The sequence below is a fragment of the Haemaphysalis longicornis genome, unplaced genomic scaffold (genome assembly GCF_048455015.1).
Source record: "Haemaphysalis longicornis isolate Haplotype H1 unplaced genomic scaffold, Haemaphysalis longicornis Haplotype H1 scaffold_10, whole genome shotgun sequence".
NCBI lineage: Eukaryota > Metazoa > Arthropoda > Arachnida > Ixodida > Ixodidae > Haemaphysalis > Haemaphysalis longicornis.
The window spans coordinates 72,739,916-72,756,262 of record NW_027526204.1 but is presented as its reverse complement, the minus strand read 5'-3'; the positions used below and the strand labels follow the sequence as shown (position 1 = coordinate 72,756,262).

At 48.3% G+C, this 16,347-nt stretch overlaps 1 protein-coding gene across 1 annotated transcript in view; it reads left to right on the top strand.

The window, feature by feature from the left end:
• LOC144157792 (putative thiopurine S-methyltransferase) overlaps positions 1–15,935 on the top strand; it is a 34,569-nt gene extending 18,634 nt beyond the window's left edge. Inside the window, exons 6-8 of the mRNA XM_077688551.1 lie at positions 2,251–2,336; positions 12,078–12,122; positions 15,783–15,935. Coding sequence (XP_077544677.1) covers positions 2,251–2,336; positions 12,078–12,122; positions 15,783–15,889 — 238 coding nt within the window. The 3' untranslated portion in view covers positions 15,890–15,935. The remainder of the gene's footprint in view (positions 1–2,250; positions 2,337–12,077; positions 12,123–15,782) is intronic.
• Positions 15,936–16,347: the final 412 nt, after the last annotated feature.

Sequence of the window (16,347 nt, the reverse complement as noted above, 5' to 3'; positions counted from 1 at the left end):
CATACGGCGTAAGCCCACGCGCAAACCTGGAAGATGCCGGGCGCTCGCCGCTTGGCACGGGCTCACGTGCGCTAGGTTTTTCCTTTTTCTAAAGGCAAAGCGTGGGGGTCGTGCCGGGTTCCTCGCGCCGGCGACGCCAGGCGGTCGCCGTAAGGCACGCAAGGATGTGCCCTCATGGGTTTTCAGTCCACGCCGGACGGATTTGTGTCGATGTAAACAGCACCGCTGTTTTAAATACCGCGCTAACGTGGGTGCGCGCCTTGGGAGGAGCGCCCGGCTTCGGCCAGCTCGACCTTCGAGAACACTGTGGCCAGAGTTCCTGTGATCTCTCGCATGCTCTGATCCTCGCCTCCTCGCGTGCGTTCGCGCCATAATTGGAGAGTACAGGCGCCGAGTTCGCGCTGTAGACGCTGAGTTCGCAAGGCCGGTTTCTGCGTCTTCTAGAGCTGGCTAACGCGGTATACTTTAGGAGAGACGTGCAGGCTTGTTACAAAACTATCCGGGCCTGCCAATCCTAGAGATCTTTAAGGGGCAAGTTCCGAAATCCGTGTGTGGTGGACAGGAGGGTCTTCGACTAGGGGGGAGAGAGAGAGAGAGAGAGAGAGAGAGAGAGAGAGAGAGAGAGAGAGAGGGGTGACAGAATAACTTTATTAACAGAAGGTTCCCCTAATCCGGGGCTCCGGTAACAGAGCTGAGGGCCAAGTCTGCCCTATCCGCCACCTGTCGCTGTCCTTGAGCGCTTGAGTCGGCGACGAGCCAATCGTCGCGTGAGGTATGGATGGTAGGGAGGGATTCTGGGTACAAATGCAAAGCGTGGGATATTGTTCGGGTAGTAGACGAAAAAAGACTATCACCTTTATTATGGTATAGTAGTGGGTGCATGCACATATGCCCCTGTGCTGACACTCGAGCAGGAGCGAAATCCGGTTTTTAATCCGGAGCGAAAGCAGGATTAAGAAGGAGCGAAATCCGGTATCCTAGCTGTGGTGGTGCCCCATTTGCAGGTGGCCAGGTTTTTTGTTGTTTGTTTTCGTTAGCACCACCGGGCCAAGCACAAACTTAAACCGCTCCACTGATAACAGAAGGCACAGAAACTTCAGCGTGGCAATGTGCTGTCGTTTCTCGAGTGGCTCTTACTCGAGCTGTTCTAACATATCCGTAACAGATGATCTGACTCTGTCGATAGGAAGAATTAATCACGCAGCGAGCTGTTGGAGCCGCTGTATTTTTTACAACGTGGTTGTTGTAGTGTGGACTCCATACAAGTCATCCCTACTCGAGGACTGAACAGATTAATGTGCGGTATGCCTCTAACTTTTTTATGCGACTGCCTCAGCTATCTGCGTATTAGGCTCTACTAAGGCGACCATATCATTACGCTGTGTGTAATTTGCTTGACATATTTAGTTTACAGTGAATTTGTAAACCTTACATAATTCTGCGACCGGTAAAATTCAAGGGAGGATTGGCACGGTAGGTGGATGCGCCTCGAAAACGGTGTGCGAGAAACACCGCGTTGCGGTCCTCTGAAGCCGCACCAATACGAAGTCCGAGCCACGTAGACACGTAATAATGACGTGGTTTGGCTTAAGCGGGTGTAGAATATACGTACTTCGGCGCACGGCGAAGGCATTGGTGTGCGTCTGTTGTGCCGAAGTCTGCCCAAACCAGATATCCACGCCCCGCAATCGGAATAAGGACTCTTCCCAAGGCTAAACCTCCATAAAGGTGTTTATTCGATATACTCCTCTCCATCTGCGGTTTTTAGCAAGAGCTACAATGGCCGTATTCTCGCCGTTTCGCTGTGGCCGGTGGCCGCCCTGCGAGCTGAGCGGTTGCTTAGCAACCGCCGAAGCTGGCAGTGCCGCTCACCGCGCCGTCTGGCATGGCGTCAGAAGAGGAGCCACTGAAACCAGGTTGCAACAACAGAGGCGAAGCCGACGTTGCATCACATATATAGAAGGGGCGGCTCGGTTGGATTCGTCGTCAGATATGGAAAGGGAATCGGTACGATGCTAAACGATAAAGATGTGACCCTACAGAGAACCAAGCTAAACAATAACATTAATCGTACCTCTCGCTACGCAAACACAGGCACAACTCAGTTAAGCAACAGCTTTTTTTTTCTCGCAACTTAGGCAGCGTTATCGTGCCTCGGTAGGGTTCTTCGCTTCGAGTGTCCTGTTCATTTTTTATGGGACCAGTCCTCATTTGCATCCTGGTCTTGCTTGTGGTTACGTTCTTCGTTAGGTATGCTTCCGTGCTCAAGCCCCTCCTGGCTCCCGGCTTCTCGTACGGGATGTGGACACCTGTCTACGACGCTCCCTGCGATACGGGTAAGTGCACCGGCGTGTCGTCTGTTCCAAATAAAATGCTTACTTTACATCAGGGGTGTCAGTCAAAAAAGAAGGAAGGAGTAACATTGGTTACTTCAAAAGTAAAAGCATTTTCTGTAACTTTGGGTCATTTCACAACACCCATCAGAAATCCGGTCGATGTCGTGGCCGTAAAAGTACAGGTAGCTACACGGTAGTCCTCAGCAACCGTAACATCAAAGGCAGTGAGAGAGATATACAAAGCTTTAATAAACCCGGAAAAGGTTAGCCCCACAAACGGCGGGGATTGCTACTTCAAATGGGGGTGAACCTAGAGTGGCGAAAGAAGAAAAGAATAGTGGAAGAAGTACGCAGCAAGAATGAATAATTGGGAGAAAAAAACATTAGTTCGGAGCGTAGAAAAAATGAACAGCACTATGAGAAAAAAATCTGAGGATCCAAATGTTAAGGAACCTCGATTAATCCCGAGTTAGACAACAAAGTTGAGAGAGCCTTAGTCCCTCGCGCCGCGTCAGCGTGATTTTGCCATGGACGAAGAAAGTGATGGAGCTCTAAAGTGTTTCCGCGTACCAGTCGCACAAGCGTTTTTTTTTCGCTGTTTCGCGTTTAGTTGTATGCTGTGGGCAGTAACACAAGACTTGCCATATGTCTTCTCCCACAGAGAACAAAAAGCACAATGGCGAATCCGCCTAGCCTTTTTTAAAAAGAAAACCACCATTGAAGGCAACGTTCAGGCGTGGTCGGTAAAGGACACCCTCTGTTTGCTTTTGTAGGCCTCGCGAAAACTGGAAATTGCACTGAGGGTGAATCGCGTGCAGAGGCAAGGGTATCCTAAAAGGTTGCTGCCTAGTTGGCAACTGCAGATTCTCTCCCAGTGCATTCACGGCCACCCTTCCGTCTTGTCTGGAATTCGGGATTCTACTAGACGCAAACATATTGTGCGCCTCTTTCGCTTCTGCGTCAGAGACGCGTTCCCCTGGATGCAGGAATGACCTGGCAGCCATTGAAGCAAGATACAGTGCCTGTCTCGTAGTCCAAGTGTGTGCAATGCTGTAGATCACGCACAAGTTGGTTGCAGCGGTGATAAGGCTTTATCAGCGCTCGCAGGGCACTCCGCGAGTCGGCAAAGATCACCCGTTGCCGAGCGGGACTATTGGTGATGTGAAAGAGTGCCTCTCTGACAGCAGTTACCTCAGTGAAGGTGGACGACATCTTGTGACAGAGTTTCTCTTTAACAGTTAGTCCCACCGACAGAATACACACTCCAATAGCTTACGAGTCATACTACATGGACCCCTCTGTATGTTCGTGGACTTTTCCAAGACAACGGGAGCTGATATGCTCCAGCGCGAGCTTTCGCAAAGCTGGCTCAGGCAGAGATGATTTCTTGCCTATACCTGGTATGGTGAGGCATTTATCCCGTGGTGCAACTTTCCATGGCGGAAAGGCAGGCTTGCTTGGGCGTTCGAAGTTGGCCGGTAAGAGGCTCCGTACATGAGGGGAAGACACCTGTGCGAGAGGATGGTCAGCACACCGGGTTACGTGACGGAAGGTCGTGAGGAGGAACTCTTGAACTTGGAGTGTCTGGGCTGACATGCACCTTGATTCGCAGAGAGTTTCATTCGTGGATGTGCACCTGAAAAGGCCCAGGCAGATGCGCAGAACTTGAGCTTGTGTACAATCTAGCACTGTAAAGTTTATCTTACACAAACCAATCAGTGTTGGGAGGCTGTACCGCAGAAAGCCAAGAAGTAGTGTGTTATAGAGCCGCAACAGTGAAGACACTGAGAAGCCATATGTTTTTCCTGGCAGCATCCGGAAAATGGGCATAAATGAGTGCAGGCATTCTCTGAGGTGACGGATATGAGAGGCCCAAGATAGTGATTGATCTAATGTTACTCCAAGAAATTTATGCTTGTGAACGTACGGTATTTCTGTGTTATTTATGACCAGAGGATAGCGGGATACATCTTGCCTCGTAAAGGCAACTGCGGCACACTTTTCTGGGGAAATTAGCAATCCGCAGGTACTAAGGTGTTTTTGAGTTGCAAGATGAGCATTCTGAAGGTTCGATCATACACTTCTCCGGTTTTGGCCAGAAGCCCACACACATATATTCAGCGTAGAGAGATATGTTGACCCCTTAGGGTAGTACTTTTGTGATGCGTATGAGACAGATGCTAAACAGGACAGGACTTAGGACTCCGCTTTGAGGGACGCGCTGTGTAATCTCATGCCACCCTGTGTTGCCTTCATTGGTGGTCATATAGAAATACCGATTCTGCAAGTAGTCAGAGAGCCAAGCGTGCATCCGACCTCGTAGCCCTATAAATGTCATTTCCCTTCGAATAGCTTCATGAGCGACGGTGTCAACTAGGAAGACAGCTACTGTGATATTTTTTGCAACCTTTTCTCGATGACTATCTATCACCAAAGAAATGACGTTATCGATGCTGCTTCTTCCTTCTCTGAACCCTGCTATCTCTCGGGGATACCCTTCTTGGTCCTCAAGATCCCAGACGAGTCAATTCCGCACCATTTCCTCCATTATCTTCCCTATGCAGCTCAATAGAGCAATATGGAGGTAAGAGTTGATGTCAGTCGGCGGATTCCTGGTTTGGGGACCGCTACTAGGCGACCAACTTTGCGGCTTACTTCCACGCGGCCTGTCTGCCGTGACTTCTTGTGGAAGGTAAGCAGTTCCCGGAGGTCGGTGTTACCGCCGAGGTGTCGCAAAGCTGAAAATGTAACGTTATCGGCGCCTGGCGAAGAAGACCGGTTAACGGACGATAACGCTGTGTTTAGCTCGTGCACAGAGAATTCATCCATGAGTGTAGCATTCGTAGTGGAGAGCCAATCAGTCAGGACCTCGGAAAGCACTGCAGAGCTCCGGGGAGCTGCAACCCTGGCGTAAAATTTGTCAGCTACTTCCAGTTCACTGACTCCACGCTGGAAAGCTATTGAAAGAAACGGATGTGCTTGACTCGGTGTTGCTCTCAGGCCGCAGAAAACTTGCCAAATGCGTACCCGGAAGGTGGTGACCTAGTTAAGGACTACAACGATTGATCCTGGCTTACTAAGCCGTGGCCACAGCTCGTAACAGCTGCACCATGTTTCATCCCTTCCAAGAAGACATTAGCCGCCGTTTAAACTTACCGCGGTTGTTACCGCTGTCCTTATATATTAATAGGTTATTTTCTCAAGCATGCGCGCTCTTTTCTCTTGTTTGAGCCTTTTTAGGTTATTTTACGGATTCTAACTTAAGAGAAAAGCTCCGCTTTATATATAAAAGATGCAACTTACATATTGTTACTATCAAGCCGAGTCGGAGCCAGGGACGATCCTCGAAGGCCTCCGCGTAAAAACTTCGGTCATGGCCGGGGCAGGTGGGTTGCGATTTCAGCGAAAGCTTGGTGGGCGGAGAGTCACGTTTGAATTCACTGCTTTTTTTGTTACAACGTATCGCCAAATGCACACACGCAGCCGCCACTCCCTACCACATGCAACTGCTAAAGTTAAGGAGTTCTACACCTCGCCGACACTCAGCTTCAGACTGTCACCTTGCGCACTTCATGTTGAACTGCTTTAACACACGAACCTCGCACTATTTAATTTAGAATTTAGTGACTTTAAAACTGCTGGCAGCACTTTCTTTATAGTACGCAAACCCTATCTCTGCTTTGACACCTGCTGCCTCACTTCCTCACAATCTTCAAACCAACACTTTCCCTCACCCAATCCGGCCCCATTATATGTGTACCCTGACCGCCACTGGATAGAATGCCACTTTTGCAATCAACCAGCCACCCTGCCTCGCATCATGCTAGGGTGCGCACAAAACCCGAATCTACCCTGTCCTTCCTCCCTCTGAGCTGTAGCAGAAGCTGACAACCAGAGGCCCAGTTTGTTTTGGCTTCCGAAGTGAAGACCGCTCGATTGTCTCACGAGCCCTGGAATGAGAACAGTACAGGCCACCGTGGCCCTCCAGGGCACTCTCTCACAGAGAACAGCTCAATAAACATTTCCACCACCACCACGACCGCCTCACAAGGGTTGGTAGAGAGTAATCCGCACCGGCTCAGCCAGAGTTACAGCTACATCGCGGGTAAAACGTGTGGTTATAAAGCAAGGATGGCTAAAGGAGGAATGGTGATCCGCAGTGCCCTGGACTTAAAACGCAAACGCTGAAGTACAGGCTGCGAACTGTCTCATGGAAACCATAGAAGACACGAGGCGAGTCTAGAAAACGTTCCGTTGTGAAAGAAAGCCCTCGACATGATCGTCCCATGAAAAAGCTGCTGGGCATTTCGAGAAGCATTGCAACCAACCACCAACATCACTTACGGGGACTTGTGATCAGCACCAGAAGGCAACGGGAGAGCAAAAGCTTCGGTGATTGGTTGACCAAGCTGAGTGTGCTTGTAAAACTGTGGCGGCCTACACGATTGCATGCCACCATGCCACACCATTATGCAAAAAACTTAGTGCCCTTCCACTCTGTGAAATCGTATGACCTGCAAAGCTGCACGCCCTCCACTGAGGGCACGAAAAAAACAGCTTGTTGGTAATTCATCACTGATAATCCTACCTAGCCAATTACCAGAATGAAATTAGGAAATACCCGAGCTTTATCCTAGCGGACAGTCGTCCGCTAGGATAAAGCTATCCCTCCCGCGCTAGGATAAAGCTATCCCTCCCGCGTCGCAGGCACCTTGCTGTTCGGAACAAGCCCACCCAATTCACTGTACCCCTGTACCGGACCGGTCGCATGTCATCAGTAAGGGCACCAATCCTATAGCTGCATGTGCCCGCCTTCCTCCCACTACCTCCACTTCCAACCCGCGCGCGTAAACCGGCAACCGGTCCTGAGCGGCTGCTTAGAAGTGAAAGACACTGCCGAACACGTCGTTCTGAAAGCCAGTTAAGCTGAAGAAGTGATAAGGCCCACACACAGAACACAAATAAGCCGGAATGGGAGTAAATGGCTTGTGTCATAACTCAGTACCAATTCGGAGTTTTCAAAACTCCTTCCAATGGGAGTTTCGCCTTATTCCCATTATTTCGGCAGTTTTTTCAGTAGCATATGGGAGTTTCATTTTACTGCCACTACAATGGGAGTTTGCAGGGGTACCATTGGGAGTGTATTGTTTCCTCCAACTGGGAGTTTTCAGGGGGCGCATTGGGAGCAGTGTTGACCTGCATTCGAGGTTTTTTTGTGTGTGTTTTTTTGTGCGCTTCATATATATGCGCTGCAGTGGAATTTATTACTGCATTTGGGAGTTCTTAATAAGGGCACAGGCCGCATTTTTATTTTTTGTTAGGGACCACGTAATTTCTAGTCTTTTTCCGCTTCAAACGTTGAATGGCGAAACGTGAAAAGTTTGTTTTCTGCACAGTCAATTTATTGCATAAAAATTACATGAATACGATATACGTGTGAACACGTTAATAAGATAATAAAAACACTGAATCAACAAAACACCTACATCGAGAACACAAGGTATCTTGGTAAGAACTTTATCTACTACAACACTCCTCAACAAAAAAAATTTAAGCCATTTGCAAACAATGAGGTCAGCATGACGTCGGTGCGCTGTTTGCTTGCACGTGCCTCCCAAACGCTGACGTTGCCGCACCCCCTGGCACGTTCTTCTGGAAGCCACAGCAGCATATTCATTAGAGGGATAGCAAAACGCTTTAAATCTGCGGTAACAAATACATAAGCATATTGGGCATCTGACCTGAAAAAAAAGAAAAGAAACGGCACTGTAAAGACGCTGAACTTGTCACTCTTGTGTCCAACTTTCCGTAATGTCTGAATGTTTGTTTAAAGCTACGCAAAATTGCACGTCTGTCCGAGACACCTGCGCTCACTAGTTCGTCAAAACGAGGTGTTCTGATGTTCAAAAAGGTGCGCGACCCTTGTGGCGACCAACTTCTCAAAATGCTTCTTTTCCCTCTTTTCCTTGCGTGTAGTGTTCTGGGAACGAGCTTCAGGTTTTATCCCCCGCACTGCCCCTCTCTCCCCTCACCGTAAGTTACGGAAAAATTTCGCTCGGTGTGACGCCTGCGCGTACCCCCCTTCAAAAAAAAAAAATAATAATAAGCAGTCCTCTGTCGACTCTACAGAATGCTCCCTCGAATGGCGTTTGCTGGTTATGGTTACACGCGCCTAGCGTACGGAGAGCTCCCACGGGGCCCCGACCTTCTCCCTTTCCAGTGAAAGCAATTAATCGCCGGCGGCACGCGACAGTCACCCTCCTCGTAGCAGGCGCGGTTGGCACCACACCTATTTCTCAAGAAAAGCGGCAGCCCTGCGACGTTTGACCGGCCAACTTCACCCTCGCTTGCCAGTAAGCCACAGACACAGCCTAACAAAAACACTAACAGCCGTCCAGAGTTCGGACAGTTTTCATTTTGCTTGCGAGTGTGAATGAGTGATTGTTCTGCTCGAGACCCGCGCAAATACGCATTGCTTTCACACTGTTCGGCCTCCCCAATGACGTTCCGGGCATGGTGCCGTCTTTCACGCACAACGCTCACCTCCAGTGGCGGAGAATCGCCCGTGCAGTGGCGCGGGAAACACGTTGAGTTTATTTGACGCTAGAAGGGGCACAAGTCTCCCAAAATGTTGCGTACAATAAAAAACGTGAAAATCTTACCTTCAACCACCTCGCAGAGGCACAACCGCGTTGTTTTTAACGAGCCACTCTCAGCGATCACTGCATTTAGGCCTCGCGTCGGCTCGCTGGCGTATTCCGTCGGCTCGAAGGTCGGTGACACGGAGGCGACGTTGCAGTCCGTCGCACGTCAGTCCAGGCTGGTTCCACAATGTTCGCAACGAGCTTCGGTTGTTGGGAAGCACTTCACATCCGTTCGTCCGGCCGCAAGTTCACACTGGCAATAAATTTTCGGGGACGCTGGAGCTCACACGACACACGACACCAACTGGCAGCCATTTTGTAAGGACGCGTAGAGGAGGAAGGGTTGAAGGAGGAGCAGAAGGAAATGGAGGTGGCGTGGGAGTTTTTAATACTCCCATTAGGACAAACGCAGTAATCACAGCCAGATACTGCGTTTTGTGAAGAGGTACAACCGTGGTAAATGCGCTTATTTACGACGGCTTGTGGCCCCCGGTGTTAACTGGCAGTTTTTCCACCATCATACTACCACACGTGGGAGCAGGCCGTCTGTCGTGAGGAGTTTAAAAGACGTATTCCAGCCAAGAAACTCCCATTTAGGCTAACTTGTGTTTTGTGTGCACGTCGGCATTCCAAGCGGGCCAGTTTCTGTTTATCCAGAGGGATAAACTCAAGTTCCATCTACTCGACCAGCTTGAACTTGAGGTGGTAATGGCGGCGGCAGCGGCTTTTTGTCGTTTTCGCGTCGGTTCACAGTTCTGTTCAGGCTGACGTTTCTGCGGTTTCCGCTCTTCTTCCTCCAAGCGAACGACGTGTGTCTGTCCCAAAGCTAGTTAACACCTCAAAGGCCTCGCCCTTTACTCTAACGGACAGACACTTGGGTGTCCCTTTCGCTGCACAGTCGTAGGCATCTTATTCTCTGTGCAACACACCAACCCAGACCCAAACCGCTCGATTGCGGAGGACAGCCTTCAGGGCGCATTGAGCCATGAGACTCCCAGGTTTAAATCTCCCACCAGCACACGGGTACGTCATCGGTAGCGGCATTGAGCCATACTGTGCGTGCATGCCACCTCCCTCTACCCGCAAATCTGTGCACGCCTAAACCGGTAACCGTGGAAGGGCGCATAATCAGGCGTGAAATACAGCTGCGAAGGGAGAGAGAAAGAATTTATATGCGGCCAGACTAAGATCATTATCATTCTTCCGGCAGAATAACTATGACCAGCTGGTCAACGAGGGCAGCTGACGCGACAATGTCGCTCGGAAGGGCTTCCAAGCAAAAGAAGAACTGTGCTCACGCCGGCGTTCCAACGGGTCAAGTTGCTTTCAACCGGGAGAAACCCGCAGCTACTGGGCGATGTGTAATTAGAGGCGGCAACGGCCGCGGTGGTGGCGGAGGCTTTCGGGCATTTTCACACCTATTCGCGCTGTTGTTGATTCTCCGCAATCATCTGGTAAAGGCGCCGCGGCCGATGTCAGCCGACGGCGCAAATTATGATAGAGGCATCGGTGGCGTCGAGGGGGATGACCGTTGTGATAACCATTGTAAAAGAGGGGTCGGGGGTGGCGAGGAGGAGCGTCGGAGCGGCTCTGAGTAAATTGGCTTAGCCGGAATAAAATCTGTGGGGTTGAGACATATACTACTTCACCGTAATAAAAAACAAGCGTCTGCAACGGCGCGTCCCGTATGCAGACCCGATTTTAATGCCGAGCGGAAAAACGCATAGCGCTTCTGTTCCAAGAAATCGAAGCCGGAACAACACCTCGTGTGGCCCATGGGATACCGTCAGAGGCGTTCTGTGTAACGGGTACACCACACACGCGAGCGGAACCTGCCCGCCGAAACGTCTGAAGGGCAATAACTGTGGCCGGTTGCGACATTTCACGTGTGCAGGTCGCACACCAATCAAAGCAACCAGAAATTGCCCGCCAGAAAATGTCCCCCAGATCGATGAAACAATCACCCGACGAGTATGATTCTGTCCTAGAGCACTTCTTCGGCATCATACCGAATTATCAGAAATAAGAGATACTCCGCGCTGGGCAAGTCAGAACAGCAAAAAAACTTCCTGTCGTGTAGAGTTTATCAAGAGCAGACTGTTCTTTTAGGTCAGTGACTATTTCGATGTTTCACAAGCGCGAACAAAGGAGTGCGCAAATCCAGAAATGGCTCTTTCACCGTCGCCTACCTCTTCCATTGGCTCCTGGCATCCTGAGTGCCAACATATTGTGCTGCAAGAGGTTCCCGCCATCAAATAATACAATACCCAAATGACTGGGCTTGACTGAGCGAGTGGCAGCGATCGACACGCCCAACAACCAGACTCTTAAACAGAATTTATTTCTTAGAGTAGGCGGAATCAAGGGTCGCCCGCAAGACTTTTTAGTGTTGTTTGTTTTGTACTCCTAAGTCAGAGCTCTAGTTCTAAAATGGTCTTCTTGTGTAAATTCTCCCGGCTCTTGTATATGCGAAAATTGTTTTATGCGTTTTCTTTACACCAGATAACCGCAGCCACCATTCTTGGTGTTAAACAAAATACACCCGCAAATGTAACCTTTGCGCAAAGCTTGAGCGCGAACGTAGAAGCTTTCTACTTAGCAGACGTATTTGAAGACGCTCAAGTATTGTTTGAGAACAATGTATACATTACCATGCTGAAGGTTAGCCGCCTGAAAGAAAAGGAAGAGAACGTCCGGAGATAGCCTGGGTTGGCTTCGTGCTTGACATGTCGTTTCTGCCTGTCCCCGTAACGCCTTTGTTGGTGGCTTGCTTTGTTGCAAGAGACTATATATATACATACATATATATACACACACACACACACACACACATATATATATATATATATATATATATATATATATATATATATATATATATATATATATATATATATATATATATATATATATATATATATATATATATATATATATATATATATATATATATATAGAGAGAGAGAGAGAGAGAGAGAGATAATATTGATATCAGCGCATCGCCACATGTGTTTACATAAAAAAAAAAGTTTTTCAATAATTTTTTGCAGCCGAACGGGGTGGCGCAATGAATCGCACTTTATACATTTTTTTGCAGCTTCCCCACCCAGTGCAGATGAGGCGACATTGCTGGAGCATTTCGGTGAGGATGTGTCTTGTTTTCCACTGTTGTCCTGCGTACTATAATGTTTTCCACTGTAATGTTTTTCACTGGTTCCCTGGGGAATAAAATCTCTTAGAAGGAGGCAGACTTTTGCTGTTAGCATTTTTCGAGTGCATTGTGCGTAATATATTTATTTTGGTAAAACTTTGGGAGCACTAATGAAGGAAGGGGTGGTAATATCGGAGCACTAATATTTATCGTACCTCGAGTGCTCCCTGATGTTCATATGTATGTCCATTCTCAGAACAGTCGGACATGAACCTGCGCTCGAAATGAGAAACTATTACAGTTTTATAAAATAATCCCCCGCCCCTTGAGGCAACTTCCGCATAAGACAACTCTGAGGGGTTGGGTAGCTTTGTGTAGAGCAGCTTCTTTTTCCGCACCAGAAGTTATAAGCAATAATAACACACCTCAGCGAGAATTGGTCAAAGCAAATGCGGAGCATCTATTTACTGCATTGAATGGTTACCCAAGGTGTAACAAATTTTTGTCTCTTTGAATACAGCGGACCTACGGATGCAGTGAGGCCATGATAGCATAGCTTATTGCCACAAGCTTTCAGTGAAGTCAAGTCATGATCCTACCGAGCGAATATTGACGCCTGGGAAAGAAGATACAAGTTTAACGTGCAGACTCGGTCGGGGCATTTCACCTGATTTCCTTCAAAGCTGGGCCACAGTTATTGACCGCTTTGCCATGCGTCATATCACCGGGAAATAATGAGTGCCGCTTACCACATCAACACAAACAGCACGTCTGCTGGGCTGATAGCGCGGGTGGCGCCTAGAAAGCATTTATACGCTCACGCAAACAACGATCCGCGGTATGTTTACTGCAAGACCATCTCCTCGTATCCAGCCAAAACAGAATTGGAGGCAGAGTGTTCAGCACACTTAGAGCTCCGCGCCGATTTGGCACTCGGCCATCCCGGCATCCGCATCTGGGCGGCGTTTTGTTGCCTCTGCTGCGTATTTAGAAATAACAATATATGCCACGCCTTCTATGACTGGTAGGAATGATCAAGTGTACAGCACTGATGGCAGAATGCCGAAGTTTTGCAACGCACACGCGCGGCCGAAACGGAGCAGCGTGTACTTTGATGTTGAGTGTTTCGAATTCTCTTGTTTGAGCTTCTGGCATGTTCCTCAGAATACGAGATGATGTCCTTCGCAGCTCTACATTTGGGTTGACTGGTATTGCTCTTCTACTAGGGGCGGCCATACTATGCCCATTCAGCACAAGTTACCGGGCCGGGAAATGTGTTCGAAACAGGGCCGTAAAGTTGGCGCTTCAAACACCTGCGTCTGTTCGGAGTGTACGGTCTGGTTTTGGCTGTCGGTTCTGTCTATGTCGTAGTGTTTGGTTTGAAGCTAAAGGCTCTTTTAACCGATTCGTGTTGACTGTATGATTGCACGTTGGTATTACAACTCGTCTTGCAATGTCATTTCCATGGCGCGTTATCATGATGCGTTAAACAGCTCTACTCCCTCCTATGATAACATTTTCAAAAGGTCAATTTTGATGTCATTGGCGAGTTTATTTTATAGAATAGACCCTTAAACTGCGGTGTTTGTTACATTTATTTACCAGTCATCTCATTTCCCCTCGTTTTACAGTTATTTAGCAAATTGCCAATTTCGGTCTGTTTTTTCACTGATGAGGAGGTTATTTCTCTGCTTTTGCCGAGGGGCTTAGGCAAGAACACCTGCGGGAAATGTTGCTTCTGCGTTGAAGTCTGTTCCTCAGGAATTTCTCAATACTTTTGTGATGATTAGAGCAAATTTCTTTCTGACTCAATTTGATTCACTTAATCACTAGTAATTGCAGAAAGTTGCTTGTTTTGTGAAGGGCACAGCAAGTGGACGGGGTGGGGAGAAGTGCCTTGCTGCTGAACGTTTTTTCGGGAACGAAGTTGCTTAGGGGTGGTGGAAAATACCTCATGGCATGACACAAAGCACCACAGTGTCACGAAGCCAAAGTTTACGCAGTTGTGTTACAGGAAAAACCGGTTTATTGGCGCGAAATTCTGCCCCCTGACAACTCAAAGAATACACAGAAGGCGAAGTAGCAGAGAACAAAGTGACGTGCACAGGCGAGCGTCGGCAAATCAAATACCGTGGCTGCTGCCGAGGAAGTATTTATATTCCGGCTCGGCTGTTTCTCGAAACGTCTAACGACTACGAGATGAAAAAAGGTTATTCTGGGCTAGTGACGCCACGGCACAACACACTCACTAATAAAATAACATAGCCCGTGCGGCATTCAAAAGAAAGGAAAGAATACATGCACTTTAGCTAGAAATACTGATAGCACAGCCGGGCACCGCCGGAGGGTAAAAACAAAGCAGAAGTATAGAAAGAATCTAGATTATAGAATCTAGACGAATCTAGAAGAATATAGAAAGAAGTATATATATAGATGCATCTTACCGGTAGTCACCCACGGGGCAGAAACGTGGAGGCTCACTAAGAGGGTTCAACTTAAATTGAGGACGCCTCAGCGGGCAATGGAGCGGAAGATGGTAGGTGTAACATTAGGGACAAGAAGAGAGCGGAGTGGGTCAGGGAACAAACGCGTGTTAAGGACATATTAGTAGAAATTAAGAATAAGAAATCGACGCGGACAGGGCCCGTATTGCGAAGGCAAGATAACCGTTGGTCATTAAGGGTAAGAGATTGGAACCCTAGAGAAGGCAAGCGTTGCAGGATGCGGTAGAATGTTAGATGGGCAGATGACATCAATAATTTTGCGGGGATAAATTAGTCGCAGTTAGCACAGGAACGGGGTAATTGGAGATCAGTTGGAGAGGCCTTTGCCGTACAGTGGGCGTAGATAGGCTGCTGGTGATGATAATAGAAAGAAGGCATGTTTCGCGGAAATAGGTATCCAGCCGAATGGCCTTACCGTGTTGCTTTGCAAGGTCCCGCTACTTCCTGCCTCCTAGACGGACAGGTATCCTGTTGGCCGGAGCTTGACAGCCCCGGTTCCAGGCTTTTACCCTTCACCTCAAAACGCATAACCACGCAAGGATGCAGCTTTGGTATCGGGGTTCGGGGTTATCCCTCAAGGTCTTTAGTGCTGGCAAACAATTCGCAACCATGTCTTGTAGATAAGCTTGAAACCTTTCAATTGCGCTGCTTGTCTCTTCGGTCTTAAGATTTTTTTCGTGAAGTGTTTTTTTTCTACACGCAGCCCATGGAACGCGCATTGAAGATGGCCTGTCGTGTTTGTTAATAACAGGCTTTTGTAAACACTCCATTGCAGGAAACCCTTAATGTTTACAAGTTGGAAAAAATATTCCTGTGACAGTCAAATCATGCTGTAATCTCTCGCTAGAAATGCCGAGTCCTCTTTGTCTATCCAAAGTGGTCCGAAAAGGTCGTCCTACCTTCACACTATACATAAAATAAATAATGCCAAAGTTAACCATGAGGATGAAGGGACACGAGATTTTGGCGCATGTTAAAGAACCCCAGGTTGTCAAAATTATTCCGGAGCCCTCAATTACGGCGCGCCTCATCGCCGGCGCTGCGTTGGCGCGTTAAACCCGACAATCGATTGAGAATGATGCGACAATACTGTGGGGACACGTTCTAGTGGTTTGGCTAAATACATGCAACACTGCTTCTGTTTCAGGGGACGTCGCGAAGGTCATCCTGGTCGCCAGCCGAAAAAAGACCGACCCGATGTACCTCAATGGCCGCGCTCCTCACACGGCTTGCCTCTGGCACTTGACCGCGTAACAGACACCGTTCTCACGCACTAAATAAACAGCTGGCAACAAATGTATCGGTGTGACAATAGATAACCATGTACTGCGACAAGACAGTGAATTTGGCGACGCTTGGATGCCCATTTGACTGTCCAATTTTTTTATTTCTATTCTGATCCTTACCGTTAACAGACCAGCGATCGCAGTCACCAACATGTAAAACTCCCTTGGGACTAGAACCATAAATATATACAAAAGCCTACCACAAAATCAAAAATAAATGAGGAACACGAGATCTCGTGATTTAGCGTCTAACGACGCAAGGCCAAACACTGCCGCAGCAATGGTGAAATATTGTGATGACAATTAAAACACGATGTGCTATAAAACGCATTAATCTTAACGTTAGCCGTAGACATTAGGGAATTGTAAAAAAATGGCTCCAATCGACGCCGTGAAGGTGGTTGGAAAGCAAAGCTGTAAACAACA